At 42.4% G+C, this 27,478-nt stretch overlaps 1 protein-coding gene across 1 annotated transcript in view; it reads left to right on the top strand.

Annotated features, from left to right (window-relative positions):
- The window catches only part of LOC146860422 (lamin-B3-like), a 395,071-nt gene that overhangs the window by 235,586 nt on the left and 132,007 nt on the right, over positions 1 to 27,478 (top strand). The window contains exons 7-9 of the mRNA XM_085644287.1: positions 7,299 to 7,527; positions 8,896 to 9,003; positions 17,636 to 17,755. Of these exons, the coding sequence (XP_085500413.1) occupies positions 7,299 to 7,527; positions 8,896 to 9,003; positions 17,636 to 17,755 (457 nt within the window). The remainder of the gene's footprint in view (positions 1 to 7,298; positions 7,528 to 8,895; positions 9,004 to 17,635; positions 17,756 to 27,478) is intronic.

The following is a 27,478-nucleotide window of genomic DNA, read 5'->3' as shown; positions in this document are numbered from 1 at the left end:
GACGCAGGTTTGCAGAGTTGATGAAAAATAAAAAGATAAGAATGTTTATTATTTCATTTTTCATCTGGGGCATTTAATTAGTGTCAAAGCTCCTACGCCTTAACAGAGGAGCCGCCCACTCTTTTTAGTACGACACACTTTTACGATCCGCGTACCTTTTTAATTGAGGAGGTTTTTTTTTTTTGGTTTTTTTTGGCGGGTGGGGGGGGGGTTTAGTAACTAAAGCATCTTGTGGTAGCGCATTGTCATTTATGGACATCATATTTTGCATTGAAATGCCCACTAACTTTGCAAAGCCATACAGTTTTATTGATGAAAGCTCTATAGCATATAGCACTCCAATGATAGTGTGTAGAAACCCGGTTTCTATGAATATTCATCATTTATGCATCACAAAGTCTTGATTTGTTTTGGTCCTGATAAAATCTCTACTTCCAGTACACTTCTTCAGAATTACAAAAAAAGTGCTTCCTTTTTGCTTTACTAATTGCTGAATACACACAAAAACGACATCCTACAGCCTTGCATTTAACACTACTCAAGCAAGATTATGGCATAATTCACTTTAAAATTCCTCACACTTTGCAGTTCGAGAAAGAAAAGTAAAGCCCAGCCCCATGTTAAAGAATGAGCAGCAATGTGTCAGGAGGTTTAGCCTGACTTATGACATCTGGCTTTAAAGCACTGGCAAATGTGACAAAATAAACATAGAATTTAAAGATACTTTTATTGCTTGGACTTTGCAGACCCACCAAAATTCTGCTTGGCCCACAATTTGAGAGACACTAATCTAGGCCATTGGGAACCATCCGATATCCTTAGATGTGTTACACTGAAAATAAGGAATCCACTGTCTCTTTAATCTTCTGGCTCAAAATAGAAACCACAGTCATGATGTTTACCATTGTTCCTTTTCACTTTCAAGGATATATATGGTATCCTATTGAAACAGTGGTGGAAACCTCTGTAGGGTGAGGTGTATGTGACTCAAAGTACCTTTAGTAATGATTGGAGGTACTACAGCCTTTTTCAGAAAGCATTTGTTTCTGAATCACATGACGGCCAATAAAGGAACAAGGTGCTGTAACCTTCATTATGAAAGAGGGCAGACAAGATTACAGGCTTTTAGGGGTTTATGAAAGTGATGCCCCATCCAGTTACCTTTTAAGGCCAATTGGACGTTGGGAGAGAGGATTATTGTTTCGATTAAGGACCGGCACAATAACATTTTTACTGTTTTCCTTTGGGGTATATTGCAAATCTGGATCAATTACTTTGCCCATGTAATGACAGGAGTAGGCAGACAACACTCCACTTTTTATTCTTTTGTAAATTTTATAGTCTATATACTAATCAGTTTTTGCTTCCAGTGTAGGCACCTTTTTAAAACTTGTCGGTGCGTGCTCGCGATTCAATGTGCACCTTAAGATCTGTTTTTATCTGAAATATTAGTAGATGTGGTTAGGCAAAACATGGATTTGATGGTATCTGTTTTTACGTAGTGAACGAGCTCATAATATTTAATCGAGTCATTGGATTTTCCGTAAAGATTTGTTTTATGTTAAATTGTCATGTATGAATTTTGTCTTATTGGGTCTGTTAATGGATTGTTATATTCCCCCTTTTATTATGATTGATCTGTGCTTTTATGGATATTGCGTATCCGAATGAAGATTTTTGAATTGAAAGTGCTCTTAAATAGGCTAAACCGGTAGATCTTAGGTGCTTCTGCACAAAACGTGTTAGGCAAATAATAAATAAGTCATAAAAGCTTTATTATTGGTTAAAAACCATAAAAGCATATATATATATATATATATATATATATATATATATATATATACACACACTCCGGATACAAATAATATTCCTCAAGTAGATTTAAAATACAATGTTAAAAACAGTAAAAATCCTATAAAAAAGAGAAGGAAAAAAAACGAATTCTGGATCAATCTCTAGGCTGTATACTAGTGGGGGTGCCTTCTAAAATTAAATGATTAAGATAGCACAATTTTAGGCAATTTTATTATTATGTTTGATTTTAGCGCCTCTTGCGCACCAAAGAGAAAAGAGATATCTGGAGGTAACAAACACAATCAAAAAGGTGGTATCATATTTTAATATTCTAAATACCTCCCTATAATCCCTGAGACCCCTGGATTTACATAGTGGGACGATCATGTAGCTCTAGCCCTAGAGTAGAATCGGCAAAAGAGCAAAACGTGCTGGTCAGTCTCTTCAACGCTTTCACAACCAGGACATAAGCTTGAAACATTGGGAACATTAAACCACTTTTTTGTCACAGCCCGCACTGGAAGAGTTCCATGTCTAAATTGGACATATAACTTCTTTGCCAGTGAGGGCTGGATATCGTCCAAGAATTTCTCAAAATAATAATTATCCTTGGCCTCCAAAAATCGATTGGTCAACCTACCCAGTGATAGATTTGAAATAGTAAGATCCCACCGATATTGCTTGAGTATGACGACCAACGCCCTTTTAGTAATCAGGGGACAAGTTTCCTCAGGGAATAGCCACATATCTCCCCTACACAGTGCATAGCAAAGCTGTTTGACATGTTTTAACCAGGGTATTTTACCCGAGCCCCTTAGTCAGTCCCTCAAGTCCTCACTATAGCTTTGGAGCTCTGGAGTATACCAGATTCTCCTCCAGTATAACAATGGACGATTAAGGATAACCTCCTTATCTGGGCCAGACCAATATCTAATCGTAAAGGGATCAGGGGTGTACTCTGGGGAAGTCTCAATAAGCGTCTAATAAAACTATTCTCGGTAGTAGACAAAGAGGTTGCATTAGCATGACCCCATAACTCTACTTCAGAAAGCGCCCCACCTCTAGCCTGGGCCTTGTAGATTTCCACTGGCGGACCCAGAGATTTAGATGCATACTCATTAAAAACCTTTAGTATACCGCCAGAGGATTGGGCCAACTTCATGTTAGCCCTAGCCATATGGGACCCCCAATCCATCCTATCATTTAGTGTTATCCCTAGATAGTCGAAAGTGGAGACTCTTTCCAACACAGAGCCCTCCAAATGAGGGTGGGGATAATTTGATGGTCTTGCATTAAAAACCATATATTTGGTTTTAGAAATATTAATCTCCAGATTTCTAGATCTACAGAAAGAACAAAACGCCTGTAATGTTCGCTGAATACCCATAGGAGATTTTGATAACAAAAGGGTGTCATCCGCGAACATCAGGGCTGGTATCTTACGGGCTGCTAGACTATGAGAATCTAAATCCCTCACTCCCATTAAGTGTTCAATCAAATCATTGATGAACAAGGAAAATAGGGTATGGGCCAAAACACACCCCTGCCTAACACCCCTTTCCACCGTGAAGGGAGCGGAAAGCTCCCCGTTCCTCCCATACCTCACCCTTGCAAAAGTGCCTTGATGCAAACGTTCGAATAAGTGGCAGAGGTATACCGGAACACCCATCTCTAGCAGTATTGCCCAGAGCTTGTCCCTCTGAACCAGGTCAAGCATGGATCGGAGATCCACAAAGATCAGGTATAGGCTACCAGCCCCCATGGTCACCGTTTTCCAGTAAACCAACTGAAGTCTAAACAGTTGGTCAATTGTAGAAACCTTGGCACGAAAGGCCGCTTGGAGGGGAGTTAGGATGTGGTGTTCGTCCATCCAACTCTGCAACCTAGTTAAAAGAAGGCAAGCAAACAATTTCTGCAGGACATCAATGAGGCTAATGGGGCGGTAATTTGCCGGATCGAGTAGGGAAGTCTTCTTATGAATGGGAATAATCTCGGCACCCCGCCAGGTTAGGGGGATCTCCATGCCATGAAAAATAGCATTAAAGTATAGCAAAATATAGGGAGCCCAAACCTTCTGTTCACTCATGAATAGATCGCCCGGGATCCTGTCCAGACCGGGAGCCTTCCCAGAGGAAAGGCTTCTAAGAGCCGCCTGGATTTCAGGGATAGTACAAAGTTGATAATCAGAGACTCTTACAACTAGTGGCGCTGAAGCAGATATACCCTTCAATGGGGAGGCCAGGTCTGCTGGAGATACAGAATCCAAATGGGTGAATAGAGGCTTGAAATGGGTTATCCAAACCTCTTCACTCAAGTTGGGTATTATAGCGGGGGCCCCTCTAGCATGCCTGATCTAACTAGGTTCCAGAAGGCCCTGTAATCGCGACCTTCCAGGGCATCTTTGATACTAGGGCATCTTTGATACTAGTCCATCTTTGATACTAGCCCATCTCGAGGCCTCCCATTCAGACTTGCACTCCATAGTAATACGTTTATAAGTGTGTCTAACCTCCCTAATACTCAACAAGGAACCAGTTTTAACCTTCCTCACAAGAGCCCGCTTGGCCGCCCTACAGTTATTGTTAAACCAGTGGGCCTGATTTTTATCTCGTAGCTTAGTGTTGACTGAAGTGTAAAAATAATCGGCCAAAGTAGAAAAAAAAGCTTAGAGTGAATATTCTCCAGCTCCTGGAAATAGGTGAGATCGTATTTATCAACCGGGAGTTCAAAAGCCTCTGCTAGAGAGGTGGCCACCTGTTGATATAGATGAGCTATTTTATCAGGAGCTAACACAAACTTAGCCCACCTGATGTGCCTACCCCCCGCCACTAGGGTTAAGTTTGAGTCCGGGAATATCTCCAATGCCCCCAGTTCGTATTGATGTCCCAATGTATGTGTTAGTTCAAGTGATAAGAGATTATGATCACTGTCTACCCTATTAACCTCTTCAGTGCCCATGACGAGCTGGTCTCGTCATGGGCCGCGGTTGCGCTGTGCCCATGACGAGACCAGCTCGTAATAAACCCCGCCCGCTAATGAAACGCCCGGCACAGGGCGGGGAAAGGGGCGGGCACTGAAGGGGTTAATTACAGTAAAAGCCCTCAGTTGGGGCCAGAATTCCACATTGACCATAATATAGTCAATGGTTGTACTTTTTCCCACTGTTATATGTAAACTTCCCAGGGGCATCGGGAGGGAGTCTCCCATTACAAGCTCTGAGAGAGTGTGTTACTAGGAGTTTATTAATCTGTAGGGCCAACGGTGTTAGACGCTTTACCGAGTACATAGAGCACTCCTGGATGTGCCAAATATCCTCATCTAGGGTTACAGAGGGAATCCCTGCCAAAGGTTCGAAATGGCAGTTAAAATCACCCCCGATAACTATGTGACGGTGAAGGAAAGATGGAACCAGACCATCTCCCAAATGGTTACTATTAAGACATGGAATGTGTGTGAACGTTGTTGTTCTGGCTTGCTTCTCCCCTAAAGCCCGCTGGGGAGAACTCTCCTCAACACTCCCACCCTCCACCACACGACAATTGTAAATAAATAACAAAATCCCAAGCCAAATTCTGGAAGTGGCAATTGATGGTACTATTCTTTAGGGTTATTTAGTTTTAAACCATTTGTTAGTGTAAAAGTATACTTCTAATGCACCTTTTTGGCTACTCACCAGCTGCCTCAATTTATGCAGTGCATACGGAATGCTCCTTAATGTATAGGAGTACTTTATGAAGTTAGTTTCAGTGCTTAGGGGTGTTGCTAGGAGGCTATAATTCCAGTGAACTGTTGCACAGAAAATGTTGTTAGATATTCTTTCCTTTGTTAATTTTGCCACTATTCCCTGGTTAGATTACATTAAATATGTATAAAAAAGACTAGTTTCTGCATTATGTATTTGAACCTAACTGAAACCTCATGGATCAAATAATCCTTCTCTGATTTATTAGTTCGTGGAGAGAAAATCTCTTGAGGTGTTAATCTGCAGTCGGTAGGGCATATGTTGTAGGCCGTAAAGGACGTTGAGCTAGATGTATCCTGACAAATCTCATTTGGTTTCATAAGACATTTTTCTTCCCCCCCCCCCCCCCACACCCCTATTGGTGTCGGCAAAATGATGTCCTAATTGGTTTACCCGTTGGATGATTTCCTTGCAAACGGACTTGCATTGCATACGTTTTGCAAATGTTATAAGAATTTATGTTGGACGTTCTTAATTTGGAGTTCAAACTACACAAGGTTCAGACCTTGTCGACCCGCTTGCGCCTTGCACCGGATTCCTTTTACTCGCCATGTAATTGTGGACTCGGGTAAGGCTGGAGGTTCATTCCGTACCCTGAGGACCGCTGATAATTGGATCTGTGCCTGTGGCTTTTGAGCAGACCAAGATACGGTGATTTTTTTTTTTAAATACAGTTGTACGTTAGTGGACTTTGCTATTGTCTGATATAATGCAAAATGTAAATTAACTCTGTCTTTGTTATGCTTTTTATAATAAACAAATTTTAACTGACTGTTCACCTAAAAGGATTCCTTTGTTTTTGCGTTCTTGGGTGTTCTCCTGCAGCTCAGGCCCTTAGTAGTTGGAGGGTAATTAATAGCTGTTACTGCCGGCCGGTGCGGGTAGTAATGCTTAATTGTGATTATGCGGAATATTCCGAACGATCAGGCATGCTTCTGGTAAGTACCATCCTGATATGTACTTTGTGGAATAGCTTTCTTATTTGTAACGGATTTGAAACAATTTATGTGCAGCCGAATTAACAGCACAAGGGTTCACTAACTACTTAAACCCCCTTGTATAATCCTTCACCGTTTGTTCACAACCTTTTGACTCTATTTCATGCTATTTTGGAGTTTGATTTGAGAATCATGCAGGAAATGTTGTGGTGTTTACAGAGAATGTGTGTTTAGATCGGAATAGAAGTTGGAAAAGGTTTGTCCAGCGGGTCTCTGCAGCGAAGAGCAGCCTGTGCCGGTTCCATGCCATAAATGAATATGCAAATAAAGTTCCAATTCTATTTCATGTCGAAAAGTAGATCATAAGCTGATATCTTGAAAATCTGACATGGATACGTTCCTGCTGGACCCCTCTTATGTACAGGATTTATCAATCTAGGGTTATTGCTATATAATTATGCTGAGTCCCACATTTTTTAATTGGTCCGTTAGCATGTTTAATATCCTAATTGTTGTTAGTAGCTAGTAGGAACGCTTTATATGGCTGTTCATATCTCTGATTATACTTTCTTTTTCTTCCATGCTGTTCTGTATTCTGAAGTGATTTAAACTGTGGCTACAAAGGATTGTGGTTTGCTAGTTAGTTATACCAGGACTATACTTGTCTCTCTGGCCTTAGCATCACGCACAGGTGTGTAATTGTCCTGTCCAAAATTTGAAGTTTTTGAACAAAAAAATTCTGTAAACTTGGCCTTTTCCAGTTTTTGTTATCCTTCATATACATTGATGCAACCTTCATAATGGTTTTTATTTTTTTAATTTAGAATGAATTTGACACCAAGTCCATCTGGAAGGAGCACTGCTTCACGAGCAAGCACTAGTCACGCAAGTTATGGGCTGCGTGGGAAAAAAAGGAAGCTAAATGAGGGCGAACGGGGCGACGTGCAGGGCCATTTGAAAATTGTGCAGCATGCCTCTTCCACAGGAAATGTATCTATAGAAGAAGTTGACACTGACGGAAAGTTCATTAGTATTAAAAACAACTCTCTTGAGGTAAACTTTTAATTTTATGATACATTTGCATCTAGTTTATTTACCATGCAGCATATGGCTATTATATTTTTTGTTGTGTTATAAATGAAGCTTATTGTAGTTACACCCCAAAAATGTGCTCACAACTTTGTTACATTTCTGTCGAGGTTAGAAATCCCTTGTCTATGCTCTGGCCTATCACGCATCTTTAAGGAATGTCGGCCATATCTTTCTTTTTGATGGAGAGCCATGCTGTTCTTGGATGATGAGGCCAATCCACAAATTTTAAGGTCTGAGGTATTGTTTCATTATGGAGGGTACATGCCTGGGAAGCTACTGCATAATGCTAAAGGTTGAATTATGAACGGAGTCCCATGCCAAGCTGTTGCCTTAATTGATGATGCTGCAAATGACCCATTATGACGCCTTTCTGAAGTGGATTTAGCAATGATGCGGCAGAGATAAAGATCTATTCAGAGGGTGGCGAAAAGACTCGACTTTTATTTGGGCATTCTTTAAGTATTGTGCCACAGATATTTTGGGCTCTGCCCAACTTATTGTAGAGGGGGGCTAGTGAGTTTGGTATTGATATATGTTTGGACAATAGGAGGCCAGATGGAAGGGGGAGAGACAGAACTGTTTTTTCTAGTTAAGCTTGAACGTGTCCAGTTACTTGTCACAGCAAGCAATCTACTGCATTGTAGTAACTTATGACAATGTTGCCTTGTGTATGGGAGATCAGCAAACTTTTTATAAGATTGTTTTAATGCGTATTGAATATATACATTTTTTTTAAACTATTTATTTGAACATTATTATAGTTTTAGTCCGAATGTGTGTTGATTAATGCACCATATCCAAATAACTGGTTTATACAACCCAAAGCCTACTACAATTTACTTTATTCTGCAAATCTTTCCAGGCCCCAGAAAAGACACTACCAGTTCTCTGTGGAGCAATTTTGAGTCCATGTCACCTGGCTCTGATCTTTTTTTAAAATGCTTTCCTCACCATTTATTGCTGCATCAATTTATCATTCATTCAAGCTGCTATTAAGATATGGGAAGATCAGTGAAGTCTGTACTATGGTTATATGCATGAATTAGTAATAGCTTTGTCGTTCATTGATCGTTTCTCACATTCTCATTAAATTATGGTGTTAGATTTTCTATGATATACTGTACTATATCTATTCTTTTATGATCGTAGAAAAATACATTTTAATTGCCTCATTTAATTTTGCTGTCGTGGTAGAAATGATTTCATGATTCACGGTTTTGAAAGTAGTATGTATGAACATACTTGTAAGGGCTTAATTGATATATGCAATCACAAAACAGTAGGCATTTGTATCTTCGAGTAATGTGGTTTTATTTTGTTGCATTGCAGGATCAATCTTTGAATGGATGGATACTTAAAAGACAACTCGGAAACATATCTGAATTAACATACAAATTCCCTTCTCGATTCTTACTAAAGGCAGGACAAACTGTGTCTGTGAGTAAAGTAAAATTATCCCATATTTTTATTTCTTTAAATGCCATTTAAAGGGGCCTTTTGATTCAGCTGAAAATACCTCTAAACATGACCGTTCAAGAATTGGACTTTTTTTTTTCTCCCACCTTTTTACCACCAGATAATAGGTGATCCAAGGTCCTGTACGAAGCCTCCAGAGAAGAAAAATGTGACCTCATAAAACAATATGTATTGGTCTTTAAGCTTCATGTTGGGCACACCCTGCTTCGGAATTGTGTAAAGGCTATGAGCGCTTTTGAGCATAACTTGATCACAAAATTTGGTCCAAGATTTTTGAAGTCAAGGCGATGGGGAACGATAGTCCCTCTTTGGCCACAGGGCAAAAACTCTTATGCCACCTAGTGAACTCCTTTGACCTGGGATCATGTGTACGGATCATCAGTGGTGTTTATCTGAGAATCTGTATATCAAACAAACTGGGTACTATCCTATTCCAAGTAACATTACTAGTGTGAGAAAATGCCTCATTTTCCATTGTCAACCCAATTTCTTTTGCAGACTTTTATTGCTGGCTTTTAAACTCTCGACACTGGCACTTCTGAGAAGTGCCCTCTGTATGAGCTCACACCTCTAAAACATTAGCTAATCCTGGATTAACTTGCTTTACTCTTATATAAGGTCATAGTATATGGTGTACTAAGTAAACCTATAGCATGAAAAGTTGAACATCACGTGTGGGCTTCTTCACTCACTGTGCCGTCAACATGGCTTCAAGCCTACCAGTGCAGCCTGGCAGCTGCAGTTTCAACGTGCCAAAATAATTCTTTTGACGGTGATGAAAAACGTCCTTTCAAATATTAATGTCACCCTTCTGTAGGCCTTATGATAGCCCCCAAGGTAGTGTGCATGGTATTTAAAAGTAGGATGTGGAAATATAATGTTACCAATCAGTTACAAGCCCCGAGATCTCTTTTTACTGTGGAAGGCTCCAGCTGTCCTCTGCAAAAACGTATAGTGCAGATGAAAATATGAATTCGTGTATCATGTGTTTAGGACTAGTTAGAAACATTATGAAACATCAATTTTTAGTATTTCCTAAAACTCCAATCAAATTGTACAGTTAGATGTCTGATAAATATTTGGGAAAGAACATCTAGAAAGTTGCCTTTTCCCTGCCTGAAGCTTCTGGAGGTTAATATGCATTATTCTTGACCTTAATAAGGTGTGCGAACTGCTCCCAGAAGAGCAAAAACAAGGACATGGGCATGGAAATAATTTTCTTCCTCTTGTAGGAAGAGCAGTTAGGGTGTACCCAGGAACATCATTGTCTTGTAAAGGGTCTGCCTATCACAAGTAAACATAAGTTGAGATCTGGGGAAGACCAATATTTGTTCCCTCACCCAGGCTGGCTGAAAAACTTGTGTGAGGGGAGACTATCCCCGGCACCTGTTTTTAGTGACCACAAAATGGGCTATTTCGATTCCTTGGCACATGTCTAGCAGGCACATAGGCTATGAGCAAGAGAGAAAAGATTTCCTCTGCTTGGATTTTTGGAGTAAGCTGCAAACGGGAACTGCTGAAAAAGTGGGTAGGGTTGTCCCGGGGAACATTACCCCATTGGTTATGGAGGAGCCAGGAGTAGCCCCCACCTCCACAAACTAGCTGCTACCCCAAGGCACTATCCTCAGAAAACTTTCAGTACCTTACGTCTCAAACACTAGGTGCAGTCCTCCCGTTCTTCCAGTGATGATGCCTGAAGGACATGACCTGCAATCACTTGTACTCAGGGCAAAGAGGTGGAATCCAAGAGTCAGTTGGCTGACGTGTGGTGACAAGGACACAACCGGCTGCAATAGGCCTTTTTCTGATAGTGCCCACCTAAACAGTTGCAGCCAAACGTGAACTGGACCCCACTGGTGGCCTCTGCTGGAGTGAATTTTGACCCGAAGTGCAACTGGACTACTCTTGGAAACTTGGGCCAGAGCACAATTACCAACTGCCTGAGCAGATGTGCCCAAGGCATGCCCTTGCTGGGCTGAAGAAATGGGTTCTCCTACTTGGAATTTTGATGCCACAGCAAATCTGTTTTGGCAGCTACCTGTCGAGATGTAACTCATTGTCCGATACACCCTGTAGCCTTTTCGTGCTGGATAGTTCTGAGCTCCAAAAAAGCGACTAGGTCCAAATGTAGAAACCTTGACCCAGTTAAGGCTTGAAAAGTATCTGGCCAACTTCATTGATTGCAAAATTAGAATTTTCCTGCTGTGAGATTTCCCACCAAAGTCTTTACTGGGACCTCATCCAGTGGCTATCCAACTTTAAGAAAACTTCCTCACATTTGCCTGCAGCCTTGTCCCTCAGAAGGATTTCAACTGCCATTTCAGAGACTAAGCTCTAAGATAAAATGTTAACTGCAAATGTTACATTTAAAAGGGGGAATGTTAAAAGCAGGATTGATTTTAATCTGGTAGATCTCGATCTTTGGCCACAAGTTAACAATATGATTATTTTAAATCATGAGAATAGTGATCTTAACGCATTCTTCCTGATGATATCTGGCCTTCCTATTTTACATCCCCAGTTAAATCTGGCGATTTAAGTGGACACAGGTAGTTACTGATGGTAAGCTCCTCCCTAATAATTATAAGGAGGTGGACCAGACACTCACAAAATTTAGTAATCCTAGTAAAAATATGACACTAATGTCTAGTTACCAAGAACTATTGAACAGCCTAATACCCTACTTTAGTAGGCAGGGAAGTCCAACCTTGATTAAATGTAATACTGCTTTATGGTATAATGAGGAATACAGGCAAGCAAGAATTGAGCTAAATGTGGCAGTAAAGGAAGGGACAAGGCCTGATATAATTAACAGAAGTAGGTTATACAAGAAAACACAGGAGGAGGCAAAACGGAGTTGGGAGGTACATAACTGGCGTATACTAGTTGACGCATCTAGGCAGAAGGATTGTCCGTTATTTTGGCATCATCTTACTAAGGGGAAATCCAGCCGGTAGGGTGAGGCAGTGGACCCAGTCTGGGACTCTACCCAGGACTTTTTGTGAAAGTGGCAGTCAGCTTTTCCTTAATGGAAACTATTAGCGCAATTAGCTCACTTCAGACTCCAGGGCCAGAGAGACAACCGGGAGAACTCTTCAAATCTGAGCCCAAAATATGGGGCCCCATGCTCCATACAGTTTTTAAAGCCATCGTACGAGGGGGGGGATATACCAGCAACCTGGAAGGGCCCCAAAATAATTCCAATATTCAAAAAAGGGGATTAAGGCGACCCTGCAAATTATAGGCCCATTAGCCTTCTAGATATTTCCCATAAAGTTTTTAGTACAATGAACCTGTCACATTTCCATAACTGGATAGAGGATAATAGTATATTATCTCACTTGCAGGCTGGGTTTAGAGCCTCCACAAGCACTCTAGATTGGTTGTTTCGTTTTCTCTTGCTTATTTTCAAGGAAGTTAAGATCAAGAGGGGCTATCTATTGATCTTAAAACGGCATTTGATTCCATAAACCGCTCCAGGCTTTGGGCTACCCTTAGGGACTTAGGACTCCTCTCTGGCTTGCTCCAACTCTTGATCCGCTTACATCAAGATAACTACGCTAAAGTCAGGTGGAACTCCAATGGGAGTCTAACTGACAGTATAGCGATTTCTAAGTGGGTGCGCCAGGGTTGTGTGCTGGCCCCAACCATGTTTACTTTGTACATGAATCAGCTTATTCGCGACCTTTATGATTGTGTAGGTGACACCTCAAAATTGGGAGGCAAGTTAATACCCTCTCTGCTATTTGCAGATTAAACATTGCTAATTTCTAAAACCCCAATGGGCATTCAAAACATGTTAAATTTGTGACAGATTGCAAAGTTCGGGTCCTTGAAATTAACTGCTCAAAGACAAAGTTTATGGTTTTTAATCCCTATAAATCCACTAAGGGGAAAGTGAGGTTGGGTGCCCAACTACTATAACCGGCCAAGGCATATGATTATTTGGGTGTTAGAATTAGTGATAACCTGGCATGAACTCTCCAAATTCGGAAGAGCGTGCTGACACTCGGCATGTGGAATGTGCAATTATAAAGAGTAAGTTGTTCAGCCTCACCTTCCCCCCCCCCCCCCCCCCCCCCCATTTAATCTCCCAAATAATACTGCTTTATTACCTTTACGCCTTGATCATGGACTAAAGTCTATTACCCACTTCTGTTCTTAAGGTGCTTATGGTTTGGATAAGACTCTGGTCCAGTCATACCCAGATTCCAGGTAAAGGACGCTGTGGAGGAATTACTAATCCTCCAAAGACAATCAGGGCGTCGGGCTTGGTTTGAAAAGGTCAAGGAGTGTGGTTTTTTTTCTTGTTTTTTTTAACTAAGGCTGAGGAATATGTGGGACGATCAGCAGTCTATCTCAAACAAATGGCACCTCAGCTTAAAATAAGGTACAGGAATTATATTGATTCTTCTTGCACTGATACTAGGTCACCTGGCACTTTACCAAATTTTTAAATGTTAAAAGTGGTTTTAACCTTGATACTCATATGGATGATGTTGATTTCCCCCTTCCCCCCAAACATGAGCACCTTGTATACAATTTAGATTTGGGGTTATCCCCTTGAACGCCATGAAAAACACTTGGATGAATGCTACTGTAACCCCTATGTGTCCATAATGTAGCTTCACCTTAGAAACTATTGAACACTTTATCTTTTTGTGTCCTACTTATGCCAACATGAGAAACATGGATTATCACGGTTTGCCGGTTTTTGTCATTTGTACATCCATCAGAAGCTCTATGTATTCAGATCAGACACTGCAAGGTGGCTTGTTTTTACTCTATCAAGATATCTCCTTTACACTTTGTGGCAGAGGTCCAAACTCGCAAAATCACATTGTAAAGCTGGACTTTAGGTACACGTAGGGAAAGTATGTACCAAGGCCCCTGACTGGGACTGTAGTGTAAACAATGGTAAAGGATTGTCCTGTTAACTGCTGATTTCTTTTTTTTAATGCTTAGCATAGCTTTTAAAAATAATTTTAATCTTTCAAATCGAGTCACAACTTTTAATTTTACCGTCTGATGCTGTATAGGACTGTGAAGATGGTGTTGTCTTTTATTCCTTTGAATAGTTTATTACTAATGAAATATTGTAAGTATTGTGATTCTATGTATGTGTTTATGATCATGTTATTGATCGAATAAACTTGACTGAATGTTTGACTAGGACATACGTGCTTTGTGTATCACATTGTGGTCAGTTTGAATTTGGAGCTAGGTCTCAGTCACCCAAGAACCATGCCTACTTATTGGCCCTTTACATTTTCTTGACAGTGTCTCTTAAATCTTTAAAAATTCATATCTCTGGTTTCCCATCTTGAATTCTTGTTGTTTATGGTCTTATTTTGTGTATTAAATGTTACTCTGTTGCATAAAGCAAGTCTATGAGCTTAGATCTAGAATGTCTGACTTTACCGCCCTCGGCTCCCTGATCTTAGTTCAGTGCATCAATGCTTGAACATGAAAGTCCAGGTTGTCGTAGCCCCACACAACTCCACTCAACTCTCTGGTTGATGCGGTGTCAGTGTTTTCTAGGCTATTAACAGTCCAGAAAATGTTTCGTGGTAATTCAAACGCAATTGGGTGTTTAGAATATCCCACACAATCCCTATACGGAGTAAGAGATACCTTATGCTTAAAAAGTATTTATTTTAACACTATAATTCTGTTGCTTATACCATGAACAGAAACCACACATAATATGGTAATGCAGCACTGCATCAAGTGGTCAGCCATGAGAATAATAAACTTTGCAGTGTAATAAAAAAAATCATTATCAACTTGGCAACCGAACACCTACTTCTAAGTGCTTCACTGTCAAAGCATTGAGTAGATTAACTTGCATCTAGAGTTTCTTGGCAGCAGACCAAGAAACCTGTTTACAGGAGGGATGGAAGAGCTTTTTGTTTTGAAAGACAACACCCAACAGATGGGGTCAGCGCTTCTTCTCATGACACGTTATCAGCATTCAGCACCAGACTGGAGGCTGTGGCAGTGTGTCAAGCTGGCAGGTTCTGTCTGGAAAGTCATAGACCGCATCTGATGTGATAATCTGAGATGAAGACCCCCTCTGATTTGATGGTGATTTAAGAAGCTTTTTTTAAATAGTAAATGGACCCTTATCTTACTTAAGAAATGTATTGAAATAATCATATACATCAAATTGATGTACTAATAAGGAAATAGTGCATCAATACAGACCACACTGTTTAGGTTAGTTATTTAACCTTGGAAAAGGCACATTCCCCACACTACTGTTGCACAATTAACTTTTATTTGCATAATTACTGGAAGGATAAGACCTCTTTTTTTTATGTCAATATGGACGAAATAGGACATGTTTAAATGTCGGGTTAAAAAGGAAATAACACTTATATGGCTCAAAAGGATGTGACCTATGTTCTTTCCCGAGAATGATAAAGACCACCATGTTTTAAACCCAGGAAGCAAAAGGTTGCCATTTTCCAAGTAGGCCCAGAACAAAATATAGTCCTCTTTGGACAAAATGAAGCCCAAGCTACACTACAAATCCATTTTTATGAATAAATCAGGGTTTTCATTGTGATGTGGTTTTGACTTTTGTGTGTTGGCACCTCGAACTGTTTTACGCATTTCTCCAAGTTGTCTGTCTGCTCTGTGCCATAGCTACAAGGGGGTGACCTACGGTTCAAATTAGTTAAACATTTTCCCCGGCCTAACAGGTTTATTACTTTGTTTCTGGTGGCCTAATATTCGCCCCAGCTAATAATTCACTTTAATACAACTATTCACTAGAATGTTGAAAGTCTCTCAATTGTAATAACTCAATTTACTGCCTGGGCTGCGGTGATCTTCAACACAGTGGGCAGGATGATGCCTAGAAGTCACAAGTAATGTTCTTCTCCGGCCTGTCCACACAGAATCAACCCCAAGATTTTATAGAGAAAGAATGGAGGGTTTCATAGCAATTAAAGTTCAACCTAAAACCAAGCATGATCCCTCTTAGGTTTTCACTAATTTCCCTGCACATTTCATACTAACAAGTACCCGTTGATCAAAATCATACTCTCTTATAGATCCTCAAAACCAACTGTAAACCAAGAATTCAATGATATCGTAGCTTGTGTGTGGGAGGGACTGATGTGTTGCCCTCTTAACAAGATAAAAACAACCTTAAGAGAACGTTTCTTTTGTATTGCTGGTGCAGAGTGATGTCTTGCTATAAGTACAAGGTGCACATAATGTTGATGGGTATGCAGAATTATTTTGAATAACTCCATGTATTACCTACTTAACAAACGAGATGGTGGTGACGTTCGGAAGGGTGAAAGAGAATAAATACAATTTGCTACGAATAGTTGGAATGGTAATACGGGGTGTCAATTTCTATAGTTGTTGGAGCTCTCCACAAGAAGGCACGGTTCATAGAATGACCGTAAACCGCAACCATGAGATCAGCAAGGGCGACGCTTGATTTTAATGTAGAATTTGTAACGCTTTCATTATTTTAATTGGCCAAGGCATTAGCATAAGATTTAACATCTGCGCCTATTCCTTCTCAAGAAGTAGAACTGATTGTCTGGTTGTAGCCATGTTCTGTTTTGATTAAAGCATTTCAGTTTGCTTTTTATCTTATCGTGGTCCCTGGGGTAGTATTTTAGATTTTGTTGCACGATTACCTACCAGCTGTGGTTCATGAAGGTGCTCCGTGACACCTGATTTACACCAGTAAAAGAGTATTGGAACCATTTTTTATTTAAAAAAAGTTGGCCACAGCGGCCCAGAAATATCACGCTTTTTTCAGTGTGACTACAATTAACATCCAAGTGGTCGGTATTGTTTGGATGCATTAAAGTCCCCATTTGCACATGACCCATTATGAATGTAGTGTTGGAAATGAAGAATTCACGTTTTGTACCTCCTGGCAGACAACTGCGAATAGTTTCTATGAGCCGATATGGTGTACACAAGACACACATTTTATGTTTTAACTTGGTTTTTATTGATATTCTGCAATAAGTGAATAGCATACATTTCCAGAAATCATACAAAGCCTCAATGTTACAGCCCTGTGATGTCTAAGTACCCATAAATGCGTACTGAGTGAGTGTGCCCAGCCACCTGCCCCCCCCCGTCTATAGACATTTTATTTATTTAGAAGTTTTATATAGCGCTGGCCAGACCCGAGGGTATCGGAGCGCTTTGCAACAGTCGTGCTGCAAAAAAATCACATAATACAGTAATAGAATAGATCATGGACGGAGTGCTGAGCCAAGAGTTAGTCCATAGAGTCTCAGCCAGGTCCGGAATTATACAAGATCGCATTTATACAGTAATGTTGTAAAAAAAGAGAAGGGAAAGCAAACCACCCAAACATTAAAAAAAAAAGTCTCCTCCCTCCCGACACACATTTTAAAGTTGTTTATTACGCCAATGCTTTATTTTTTTTATTTTAGAAGCTCAGAGGTTACTGCTTAAGTGTGACCTTGGGTGCCATGTAGCTGGATTACTTGAACCACAGAGCTGGTCTAATGTGATGCTGTATATCTTCTGCTAGTTTAAATGGTATTGAAATGACTCTTAAAGATCTTTTTAAATGTGTTTTCAGATTTGGGGAGCCGGTGCTGGTGTTGGCCATAACCCTCCATCTGACTTGGTGTGGAAGGCACAGAAGTCCTGGGGAGTAGGCGATAATGTCATAGTAATACTTAAGGACTCTAATGGAGAGGTGAGTAGACCACGAACAGTCATATCTGTATTGAAAGTTCAAGGCAAGACCCAAATGTTCGTAGGTGGTAATTTAATTGTTCGTGGAGTTTTGGCCACGCCGTCTTATTCTTGTAATGTGGAGTTCTGGCCAAACTCCACCAACTGCTATGTGGCAGATCTTTTTCTCATGTGTAGCCTACCAATGGTAAGTTGGCAAGGGGCAGCGAAAATTGGCATCCCCAGCACCATTTTCAGGTGCTAGGAGGACACCCAGCGAGATTTTCTTACTGCCAGCGGTTACGACCATTTGCGCCAAGAAAGTTGTTGCTCGAGTAGAAAATCTACTTGAGTGACAGCAAAGAAGCGGCACCTGTGACGCGGTGGGTGGTGCAGTTATCACTGATAAAGCTCCTGGTGCTAAGAATCTGCAGAACTTGCTGATTTCCGCCCGCTCACGGAACTCCACGGAATCTCGCAGAGTTGTCATTCAACTCTGCGGCATACCACAGAGTGAAACTCTGCAAGTTTCGTCCACCCCGAATTATCATAAAACACCACACTTTTTTTTTTTGTCAGATTATACTGCTGATTTAAAATTGTGAAAACTCCATAGTGAACTTTAACAGCAGTTCTCTTTTGTACTTTGGTGCACATCCTACTATCTGGCCCGTCATCTCTGCAACTTGGAAACAAAGGGAAGTCATTGTGTAGGCAAGGAGTGACTTGGTGCGACACCGTGGCAAGATAGCCCCTAAACACAAAAAATAGTCCATACAATGTAGGGGTGCACTTTATTAAAGATGAAAGACCGGTAACTGAAATGAGCTATCCACAACCATGATTTAAATAACTATGATGGAATAAAACGGATTCCTTTTTTTTCTCAATTTTATAGAAGGCATAGGAACGTTAGTTGATTTGCCCAGATTCACAGGAAGTTAAGCCTGGTATTTGAACCTGGCTGCACAGTTTCAAAGTCGGCAGCTCTAGCTGCAAGGCCACATCCCCTACATTATCAAATTAGTACTCTGATTAATAATTCTGCTAGATATGAAATATTCAGTAGGAAGAGCGAGATCTCACATTCTGCGGGCCATTTCTAAGTTAGTTAACTTGAAGAGTCAGTTCATGTTGGTCTATTTGACATATTGCTTCATGACGTCACCTTCCGAGTTGGGCCTTTTGGTTTAAAACGGTCACTTAAAAGGAGGTGCATAAAAATTGCTGCTCAGTAGAAGGCTATAGGTATTACTAGCTGAAGGCTTGTAGCACTAAAGCTTGCCAACCTACGCTACACCAGACACCAGACTGTTCGCTGCTTGATCGCAAATGCATATTTCACCTGGACACTTAGCCTGCCACTTGCCTGTGGGCTACACTTCCTCCTTGCTCCAGTGACCCTGACGCTGCCTGGCTTTTCTCTCCTAGCGTTTCCCCTCTCTCTTTTCTTCCCATGAACAGAAGCCCCGCCCACTCCAGGATCTACTTAATGCAGGCCACAGCACGTCCGCACATCGGGCGTGCCAAAGGGAAGCCCATCTGCACCCTTCCGCCGCTGGATCTCCTGCCCACCAAAGATAAACTATTCCTGAGCTCTACATCCTTGTCCCTGGACGCTGCAACAAACACTGCCACCAGTCCACCCATGCTGATGATAGGATTTTTTACCTGCAGACACTGCCACTTCACCTTCCACAGCACTCGCACCTGCCCACCAACTAGCCCCACCCAGAACACACCGCAGACACCACCTGAACAAAAACACCAACTCCCATGTGCCCTTCTCAACACACGCTCACTATGCAAACACACCACTGAGATTTAGAACCTCATCTCCACCCTCATGCTTGACACCTTACTCCCGGAGACCTGGCTCAACCCCACTGCTGCACCCATCATAGCCACACAATACCGAAGGATACAAGATCACCCACTGTGACCACATCAGCAAGCCTGGTGGCAGGAATCACCATCAGACACAAGGAATCCATGCAATGCACCACCACAAATGTCTACAAAACCCCACCACGGAACTCCTCAACTTACAAATCCAAACAGACAGCAAAAACACCATTGGGGGCACCCTCCCCTACTGTCCTCCAGGACCACATCCAGCCTTCTGCCACTTCATCACTGATTTAATCGGCCCCCATCTCCAAGGACTTAAACAACTACATTTTCCTCTGTGATCTCAACTTCTGCCTCGACAACCACAATGACATCAACACTACCAGCCTCCTCGCCAGCATGAACAACGCTAAACTCTCCAAACTCATCCACGACCCCATTCACAAGGAAAAGCTAGACCCCATCACCACCTCCAGTAAACGCACCGGATACAGCCACATCACAGAAGTCACCTAAACCAACCGCTCCATCGTCCACTTCAATATCACAAGCTCATACCACCCCCAGTCTGCCCAACATCCCCAACTACAGCTGGAGCAAACTCTCAAAGGACATATGGATCAACAACCTTAACACCACCTGCCCCATCTTCGCCAACAAACAAGACCAGAACAGCAGAAATTTCAACAATTGGATCAACAATTGCTCCAACAGCGTGTCTCCAATCTGCAACAACATCCACAGAAAGTCCACCAAGCAGGCTATCTGGTCCACTGAAGACCCCCGAACTGCTAAATAACATTGTAAACAACTGAAAAGGAGGCGGCACACTAGCTAGGACACGGACGACGACCACCTTCAAGATAGCCCTCAAACTCTACCAAAGACGGTTGCGAGACTGTAAGAAAAGGACTTTGCCTCACGCATCGAATCAAGCTCCAATAACAGCAAAGAACTCTTTAACATCATCAAAGAATTCACCCAGACCCTCAGCTGCAACAAACATTGTCCCCTCTCGGGAACTCTGTGATAAACTTGCAAACTTATTTCACAAGATTGCCAAAATCTACTGAAACTTCAAACCCCAGCCCAGGGCTACTGACTTCAAGCAACACAATGAGCCCCCGCCCCCCCCCCCCCCATCACAGACATCCGACTAATGTAATGGAGCCAGCACACCCCAAAAGAGACCGCCTTCATCATGAATTTGGTCCACAAAGGGGCCCCAACTAAACCCTGCCATCACCATATCTGTAAGATTTTCAAATAACTACCCCAAATCTCAAGATGCAACATCCGGGATCGCATCTCACCTCCTCTGATTACAAATCATAAAGAACACTGGAGCCAGGCTCACCCTAGATCTCTCAACATGAACCTACATCACCCCCTACTTTGGAACACCACTGGCTTCCGGTACAGAAAACATGTCCATTCAAGCTCCTGACCCATGCATACAAGGCCCACCCTACGTAACTGCAGACCTGCCTTCTTCAACCACCGCCTGAACTTCCAGTATCTCTCAAGACACCTATGGTTTGCATCCCTTTCTCTAACCCCCGCATCTGACTTGGATGCAGAGGTCGCTCCTTCTCCTACCTAGTAGCAAACATATGGTACAAGCTACCCTTTCATCTAGGGTCCTCCTAATCTCTTCCAGAGTTTTAAAAGTCCCTGAAGACCTGGCTTTTTTGCTAATCAACTGGACCCCATCAGTGCCTAGATAACCTCACGGATGAGAAGCAGCACTCTACAAATCTGATTTATTGATATTGCTCTGCTCAAGCTGAAATAGTAGTTAGCAACTGCAGCTTTGTGTTCAGGTCTTGGTGTGTGATGCACATAATAGAGTTGCCAATTTCAAAATCGTCAGGGGCAAATAAAATTATTCCCTGTGACCCTACAATTAGTGGGGGCTGGTGAATGGAGTGGCACTGGAGAGTCACCGCTCTGGACTTGGCAAGCACAAAAAGAGAAGCTGTTTTCCACAGTTCATTCAAAGAGTCAGAAAATCTAAACACCCGAACCAAGAGATCTGTCAGTTCGGGTGTTTTTCTTTTCCTAGATCTTTGTGCGGACTTTACAAAGTCTGCATGTCAGCCAGAAAAAGTGGGGGAGAGGGATTTTTAGTGATGGGGATCATGGGATCGCGCTTGTTTGAGGAGCGCTTTTCACATTCACAATTCCATAAATGTGCTCTGCATGCTTTGCGCAGCACAGGTCTACAAATAAGGGCTAGGTCAGGCAGAGATCAGTGGTGTAGCTAGCCTTTAGACCGCCCGGGGATTTCTCAGCTTCTTGCCTTCCCATCTACGGTCGCACTGAAGAGCAGGGGAGAGATTGCCGCCTGAGACGGCAGGTGAGATCTGGGGAGGCTGCCGCCCCCAAAACTCATGCTGCCCGGTTCAAATCGCATCTAGCTACGCCACTGGCAGATACAGTTTAAGCAAAGCAGCTCCCAGACCTATGAGAAGGATGGATAGTTCAGTTTGCAGATTGATCAACCCTTGCCCATCCTGGCTCCTGATAGGGCTGACACACAGGTCCACTGTGCTGGTACCGGCATTGCTGGTCATTTATGTTCTGAAACCTTTGAGCGTAAAAATCCTTTCATCCACCCTTCATAACGGATCAGTGTTGCAGCCTGTTGGTGCTCGAGACCAGGCCTTTTTTATTTTTCCAAATATGCACCAAACGAATTGGGCCTTTTATCCTGCTTTATTTAGGAAAGCGATTTAATGTAATTCAACACATTACATAAAATCGCCTTGCTGCCCCTTTCAGTGATGGCTTCATGATGAAAAAAGAGATGGGCAAAACATAATGCTACAAAAGATACAAACTTGAATCTGGGCAGGAGTGGCATTTTAGCATTAAAAAAATCTTTTTAGTTTTAATATTTTTCTCAATGGGACGTTCAACGTAAACCCCGCTGGTGTCTGTGTTTCAGGTGACCTGCCTGATATTTAATACCCAAGTGGGCAAAGCCTCTTCATATCCCGGAGTCGCATCCTAAGAGCACTGCTACTACTCCACTCTTCAGAAGTGTTGGTACCGTCTTCATTCTCCTCTGGGTTTACCACTGGTTTCATATTGTAAAAGATATTGCTTTTTGCTATCCGTGGTGGCATGGAATAACCGCTTTCCTGAAGTCCGAGCAGCCCTTGAGGGCACACCCTTTGGAAGTAAAGGGACTTAGTGAAGACTTATTTTATGAAGCAATTTAAAGTCTGCAGCTCCTAGCGACCCTTCCGACAGTCTATTATGCTATATAAATGCACTAAATCATTCAAAAAATCCATATTTTAATGAGCTGAAAATGGAAATAATTTCCGAGGTGCTATAAAGTACTCACAGTATTAATTTACAGTCTCACTGACGCGGAGGGAGATATAGATGCATTGTGTGCTTAGAAAATACTGTATGATCGAGATGGAGGTTAAGGCAAAGGTAGACACAGGGTGTATAATATCCTATATCCTACACCATGGCTGTGCCCTAGCAGATAAAATGTGTTGTGTAGGTTATAATTTCTCTAGATCGAGAAAGGCCAAGACAGAGATGGGTGCAATATGTGGAGTATCCTGTATGATGGAGTGCAAGTGTGTTATCATGATCATGCATAGTAGGGTCTCTTGTAGTGACTATCTGTAGAATATGCTGTATGTTGGAGAGGCCCAGGCAGAGTTGGGCATAGTGTACACAGCATCCTACGCAACAGAGATTGAGGCCCAGACAGAAGTACAGAGTCACACATAAAAGAACTTATGGCTAAGGCAGATAAAGGATGTGTCTGCTGAATATGTTGTACCATTCCCAGGAGAAAGCCCAGCAAGTTATGTATTCTGTTCAATCAGAGGTGTAGTGAGTGGTCATTGACATCCCTACATTCTGTTACATCGTATCATTACAATAGCTGCGACAGCATATGAAAACCAGCCATAGGTCAGTGCATTTATCTGCATGTGTGTGTTCTTCATATATGCACCATTCATGTCCAGAATCAGGTTCTCCTGACAAAGAAGGCACCAGTGGGTCTAGCAGAGAAAAGTGACTAACGGTGTAGAGTCGCATAAAGCAATAGAAAGCAAACCATGTGCAATTAAATATACTTTATATCAGAATCTATAATCTTTTTTGTGACTGCCTCATTGTGCACAGTTCTAATAACAGTTGCGTAAAAGGGATATCATGATTCTTTTATATATCCTAATATGGTAACTTCACGGCAGAGTGTCCTATGGAGAATTCAATTATATTTGTTAATATTCCTCTGTTTCTTAAAAGCAAGAGGGAGTCTAGAAAGCAGATTGACTGAAAAGGCTGCCTGTCCTTCGAATCAAGAATATTATTTGAATAGCGTCCTGTAGAGTTGCACCCCGCATTTCCTCAGCCCCCCTCCATTGGCTGCCCTCTACTTTGCATACACATCCGCCTCTACACGCAAACTTGTCTCTAGACTTTATGCCCTCATGCTGGCGGCATCCCAGATCTCCCCTGACCGTGCCCGTGCTGCTTGGAGCAAGGACCTGGGAACCGATCTCTCGCAAGAAGTTTGGCTGTACTGTTGCAAGCAGACCAAACGGCTGTCCCCCAACTATCGCGTGCGCCTCATAAATTTCAAATATATGCATAGACTGTACTGTTCCCCTGTCCAGCTGCACAAAATGGGTCTCACTCCCAGCGATGGGTGTCTCCGCTGCTCTGCCCCCATTGCGGATTTCTCCCATCTTGCCTGGCTGTGCCCAAAGGTCTCTGCATACTGGCGTGCTGTGTGCACCGTCATCGTGGAGGTCACCTCTACACCTGTTACGCCTGGCCCGCTGCTATGTCTTTTAGGCATTGTGAAATATTGTCCAGATGCCTCCCTCTGGCTCACTGCTTTGCGGCTCGTTCTCGCACGGTGTAGGGTTGCCATGCATGGGGTCGGAGACCCGCGCCCATGGTTAGCACTTGGCTTGAGGACACTGCGTGCTGTCAAATGCTTTTATCATAATTCTGGGATTTAATGCTGGCTGCTTCCTACCCGCTTGACATTTGGGGGCCCCTCGTCTCTTACCTGCTACGCCAGAGCTCTTTGGCCCCGCAGCCTCTCCCATTTCCCCTGCCGGCATTATGCCAACAGCGGTCGCTGGTGTTGACTCGTAGGGTGCTGCCTTCCCCTCTGTGCATTCTGTTGGCTCCCTGCAGCTTTTCTCACCAGCACCCGATTCCTTCGGGCGACCCTTTATCTCTTTCTTACTCCATCCCCTGTCATCTTGCTCCAGGTTCCGCTATGAGTTGCTTATGTACAATTGGTCTCATGATGCCTGTACCAGATGTGGTTCTTTTCTTTTAGTGCAGAATCCCCGCCTATGTACATTGTAGATTGATGTGCAAGATTATCAATAAAGTTTTGGGAAAACTCCCCCCCCCCCCCCCACCTCCCCAAAGTCTATTATTTGAATGAGGATTTGAGTAGCAATGGGCGTTGCAAACCAGATAGAGGTTGGTCGTGTGTAGGCAGGTCCCTGGGGAGAGTGAAGACCAGTCATGATTAAGACTATGGCTGTTTTTACGAGGCCAAAGCTACCAACCCTGAATAGGTTCCCCTTACCTTGGCTGTCTTCCCTTTTGACCCAGGCAGTGTGTTTAGTCTGGATCTTATTCTTCCCTTGGATGCTCACTGACAAACAGCCACCGCCTTGGTAACGCTGCCTGAGGCTCCATGTAAGGCATCAGTCTGATGACGCATCTTCCAGCAGCCAGACACCGAGCACTGCATCCTTCATGTCTCTTACCACAAAGACCAACTAATATCTTCTATGATATCACTCTTTCTGTCTTGAGAACCTAGCATGTACAACTGGTGTAATGTGTCCTTATCTTTTAAGACTAATTGAAATTAGATGGAAACATTGCTGTTAAAGCCTGTAATATTGGTCTCTTAGGCCGGTGAGCACAAGCTTTGCCAAAAGGTCGCAGGTAGCTGTGCAGGGTCAAAGATAATCAACAACTTATTGGAGGGGTCGCCAGCTTCCAATCCTTGAAGTAGAGTGCGTCTTGCCTTTGTGTAGTGTTCTTTGAAGGGATGCATCATTTGCTCGTTTTTAAATTGGAGCAGGGTTGGAGTTGTCTGCCTGGATGTCCAAATGTCCTTGAGATCTAGGGTGCATTGATGGAGGCCTAATGCCTGGTTTCCTTTTTGCTCTTCATCTGTAGGGCAGTGGTGTTCTAGTTTCAGATGTGTCGCAAATAACGGGCTGGTGATTTTGTTAGTCACATTGACAAAGGGTGCTGGTCACGATGGTTTTGAAGATGATGATGCTAATTTTCAGGTTGGTGCAGGCTCGCAAGGGGAGCCAGTGGAGTTTTTCAGGGTGAGAGTGATGTGGCAGATTTAAATAACCTTTGGTCTTTCCTACCTGCCCCTTCCAAGTAGAAAATTAGTTAAATAATGATGGCTGAAAACGGAAGTAAAGAAATTTGCTATGTACATTTGAAAAATAAAGTGCCATGTGACATAAAATGACTAGATTCCTTTAACTATGTAATACACATGATTCTTTAGTCCACGTTATCCTGTCAAGGGCAAGGCTTGTCTGGCACACTACGTAAATGTTGGAATAATACATTCAAAACCTCTAGATTTTCTAGCTGTAGCATAGGGAATTTGTGCTATGCAGTCCACAATTAGACCCTGCTGCTTCAATTTTTTTCGCAGAGGGAGAGGCCACCCAAATCTCCCTAGAAAGAATCGGGCTCTCTCGCTTCACTCATCCAATTCTGTGAAAGTGGTAGGGCGTAAACACCAACCTTTATAAGTTCACCAGCCACTATCGCCTACAATGGCAAATGCACAGGGGGGATATTACGGGGAGGGTTGGGGGTGGGGAAATGGGGTAAGCGCAGTACTGACCAGCTAACTCTGAGCCCATAGGTACTCCAGCATGTGCAGAAGCATATTGCAAAGGAAACTTACTTGGTTAGTGATTATTACGATTTAAAACCTACTTAAATCATTGCTTCTATCTTGAACTTAGCTTAGAGAGCTGACCCAATGTAGGTTGTTGGAACCCCCTGCATTCCTGCTTGCATGCTCTGTGCTTTCTTCCATTACTTTTGTTGTCTTTCAGGACACCCACTGACCATAACAGCTCTGCCAACAGTATGCAAAGGAAATGCTGCAAATTGGGTCCCAAGAATACGTAGCACAAAATTGAATAATGTGTGGCAGCCAAAAGCAACCAAGTAATGTTGACTGTGTGCTAAATATAGGTAGGTTAAAGATGTTGAATGTGCCTAGGTAAGAATGGTGAATTAACATAAGCTGCAGGCTGCCCACAATAGTTGAACGTGTGCCAACCATAGGCACCCAGAATGCTTTGTTCACAGCTACACTTGTGGCAACCCTGGGGAGCCCCTTCTTCTTTCTGTTTCCTGTGATATCATATCACATGCCGTTGTGACGGTTACTGACTTCCTCTTCAGCTGATTGTTGTGCAAACCGTAAGCAGCTCATTGATTTTGCCACCTTGGGTTGTTCTGTTTTTACCTGGTAAATCTGTGAATCAGGAGTTTGAGCACAACCATTAGCAAGGCCCTGTTATCATGGAAGCCTTACTAGCGGAGTCCCTGATGGGGATTCTCTAAAAGAAGCAAATGTCTTCCTCCCCAAGCTACTCCACTTAGCCCGATGCTTAAACTGAAGGCCGTGCAGACATTTAAAGCGATAGTTTCTACTAACGCCTACATTCCACACAGCCCTTAAATACTGCCACAACGATGACCGCAAATATGATTTGAGATCTGTTTGTTGCAGAAACTGGCCGTCCTGCCAAATGTAATCAAATGCTATAACACTCTTGAAACCATATACTGAATGTATACCCAAATGTACTAATACAGATACTTG

This window comes from Triturus cristatus, chromosome 3_1 (assembly GCF_964204655.1).
Source record: "Triturus cristatus chromosome 3_1, aTriCri1.1, whole genome shotgun sequence".
Lineage (NCBI taxonomy): Eukaryota > Metazoa > Chordata > Amphibia > Caudata > Salamandridae > Triturus > Triturus cristatus.
Note: the sequence above shows the minus strand (reverse complement) of the source record. Positions and strands in the feature narration are given on the sequence as shown.